This window comes from Limulus polyphemus, unplaced genomic scaffold (assembly GCF_000517525.1).
Source record: "Limulus polyphemus unplaced genomic scaffold, Limulus_polyphemus-2.1.2 Scaffold12499, whole genome shotgun sequence".
NCBI classification, from domain to species: Eukaryota; Metazoa; Arthropoda; class Merostomata; order Xiphosura; family Limulidae; genus Limulus; species Limulus polyphemus.
Window position 1 is genome coordinate 7,190 of NW_013678109.1, and position 2,634 is coordinate 9,823.

The 2,634-nt window shown below is 31.4% G+C and overlaps 1 protein-coding gene across 1 annotated transcript in view; it reads right to left on the minus strand.

The window, feature by feature from the left end:
• The window catches only part of LOC111083972, a gene marked incomplete at its 3' end in the record, with an annotated part of 8,258 nt that extends 5,939 nt beyond the window's left edge, over positions 1-2,319 (minus strand). Inside the window, exon 1 of the mRNA XM_022380727.1 lies at positions 2,202-2,319. Coding sequence (XP_022236435.1) covers positions 2,202-2,285 — 84 coding nt within the window. The remainder of the gene's footprint in view (positions 1-2,201) is intronic.
• Positions 2,320-2,634: the final 315 nt, after the last annotated feature.

Below are 2,634 nucleotides of genomic sequence, written 5' to 3' on the forward strand. Positions count from 1 at the left end.
GTCTCACGTGCTCGACTTCAAAAATACTCAGTTCAATTACACATACTCTGACTGCAGTTCAATTACTCCTTGTTCCGTCACGTTGTGACCGTCTTATATATACCAGGCTACCCCCAATCTAGTAGTCTCCCGACAATTCACGAAGGAACAGGATATTTCTAGAAGGAGGTGGCGTGATACTAGTCACGTGACCTCGCTGACGCAACAGTATCTTTAATCTGGTAAGACTGATGCTTAGGCTTAAAATGTTATTGTACTAGCAGTCATGCTCACGGCATGTAAACTTGTAGTTAATTTATTCACAAACACAAATGCCACAAGAACCTATATATGAAAACACGATAATATTATTAAAATATGGCCTTAGAGTATACAACACTCTTGAAATATTAGTATAAATGTTTTACTAAACATTCGTATGCTTTTTGTTTTGTGTTTAAGATGATAAGGCTGCGACAATTTTGAAAGCGATTAATCGTTTTCATAAAATCGAATCAGATAATCGTCAGCCATGTTGAATCGAACATTTAGAAAACATGACGACGGTATAGAAATAGTACAAACTAAGAAGTAGACACAACAAAGTGAATATATATATTGTACCCTTTCCTAGAAACAATATGTCTAACTGTATTTGTTCTTGATGTAGCGGGTCAGTTTGTGATGTGTTTTGTATTATGTGAATAACTGTTGAAAATGCAACCCATCGTGTAGCACCCGCACATCTGTCGTAAGTCACATGACACGTAAGATTTATCGTAATTCTCAATACAACTGGATATTTAATCATTTAAAGGTTTGTTTGTGTCTCAAGAGATAAACTTTCGTTTTCAAACAAAATTATCCTTTATATTTCTGAATAGAAACGATTTTATGGTTTTGAAATCAATCACCCTTGAGAAATCGAATCGGATTCGATTATCCTCACATTTTCACTGGTATTGTAAATGATTATGGATCAACATTATTTAATCAATTTATAATTGTAAGACTTGTAGGTGAATTATTAGGATACAATATAGGCTGACGTTCTGAAACAAGTGTGGAAAAGTTGAAAAGTTTTGTGCAGATGTTTTAGTTACAACAACTCAGTAGGTGAAAAAATATATACATGTAGAAGTATTGAACAAAGGAGATGGATAAAACCGCGTGGAAGTACCATTTGAAACATACTATATGTAACGAAAAAATTGAATAGAAATATTGTTCGAAACGTAGTGTATGTAACGAAAAAATTGAATAGAAATATTGTTCGAAACGTACTATATGTAACGAAAAAACTGAATAGAAATATTGTTAGAAACGTAGTGTATGTAACGAAAAACTTAATAGAAATATTGTTCGAAACGTACTATATGTAACAAAAATACTGAATAGAAATATTGTTCGAAACGTAGAAGGTACAAAAAATAGTAGCTATTATTATTCTGCCAAGTATTTCGGTAGTAGGTTTTTATACGACTAGATATGGAGTCATTTAAGAGACAAATCTAGAAAGAAAAAATAATTAAAGGATTTACGAGCGTCTGGTGAACGTTGTCCATTTTCTGAACTAGCTAAACAACTTAAAAATTGTAGCTTCATAAACTAATAGAAAAGCAATGTTGAAAATAGTTTCATATTTGAAAATATTTATGTATGTTGTATTATGATGAGAATTAAAGTATACAAAAGTACGAATAATTTGAAGAAATGTCTGGCGAGTAGGATTCGAACCCTTGATCTCTTGAGTTTATGTTTATCTATTAAATAAATGGCGCATTTTGAGTGTTCTTAATAATAAATTATAGCTCTTTTTTTTTAGGAAATAGTGTAAAATGATTGATAAAATTGTGAAAATAGAACTCATTAAACACGTAAATTATGTGGCCAGACCTCTTTGAACAAAAATTGGTTTAAAGCGAGATCAAAATTAATTTATAATTTTTTGGTACATTATTAAAGTTGATTATACCTGATTACAGAACAACACACACACACGTAATGTTTGGTGTCGCATATAATGTAACAAAATTGTAAAACAAATGTAAAAAAACAAACAAACAACATAATCCATTGTTATTTTAATACAACTAAAAATGCATGATTATAAATCTATAGACGGACGCTATTTGTATTGACGTTTTTTGGTCACAATGTATAATTTTTAAGAGCTCTTAAATCGTGAACTTTCGTTTAAAAATCGTAATACTTGAACTTACCATCATAGTTAATTCATTCCCTAGGTTTTTTTTCTCTTGGATAACATCCATTATTTCTGTTTTATTTAGTTCTAATGTCTCCATGTCGGTTACAGAAAGAAACGTCTTCAGATCTCCTAGACTGAAAATCAAAGCACTTAGAAACTTGACACCACATAAAAACTAACGGCAAATGTTAAATGCAAGCACTTACTTTCTATATTCCTTCTCAGTCGTTAGGCTTAGCTTGATTGTGCTAATGATATAGTAAGGTGCTGTTAAATGCAAGCACTTACTTTCTATATTCATTCTCAGTCGTTAGGCTTAGCTTGATTGCACTAATGATATAGTAAGTTGCTGTTAAATGCAAGCACTTACTTTCTATATTCATTCTCAGTCGTTAGGCTTAGCTTGATTGTACTAATGCTATAGTAAGTTGCTGTTAAATGCAAGC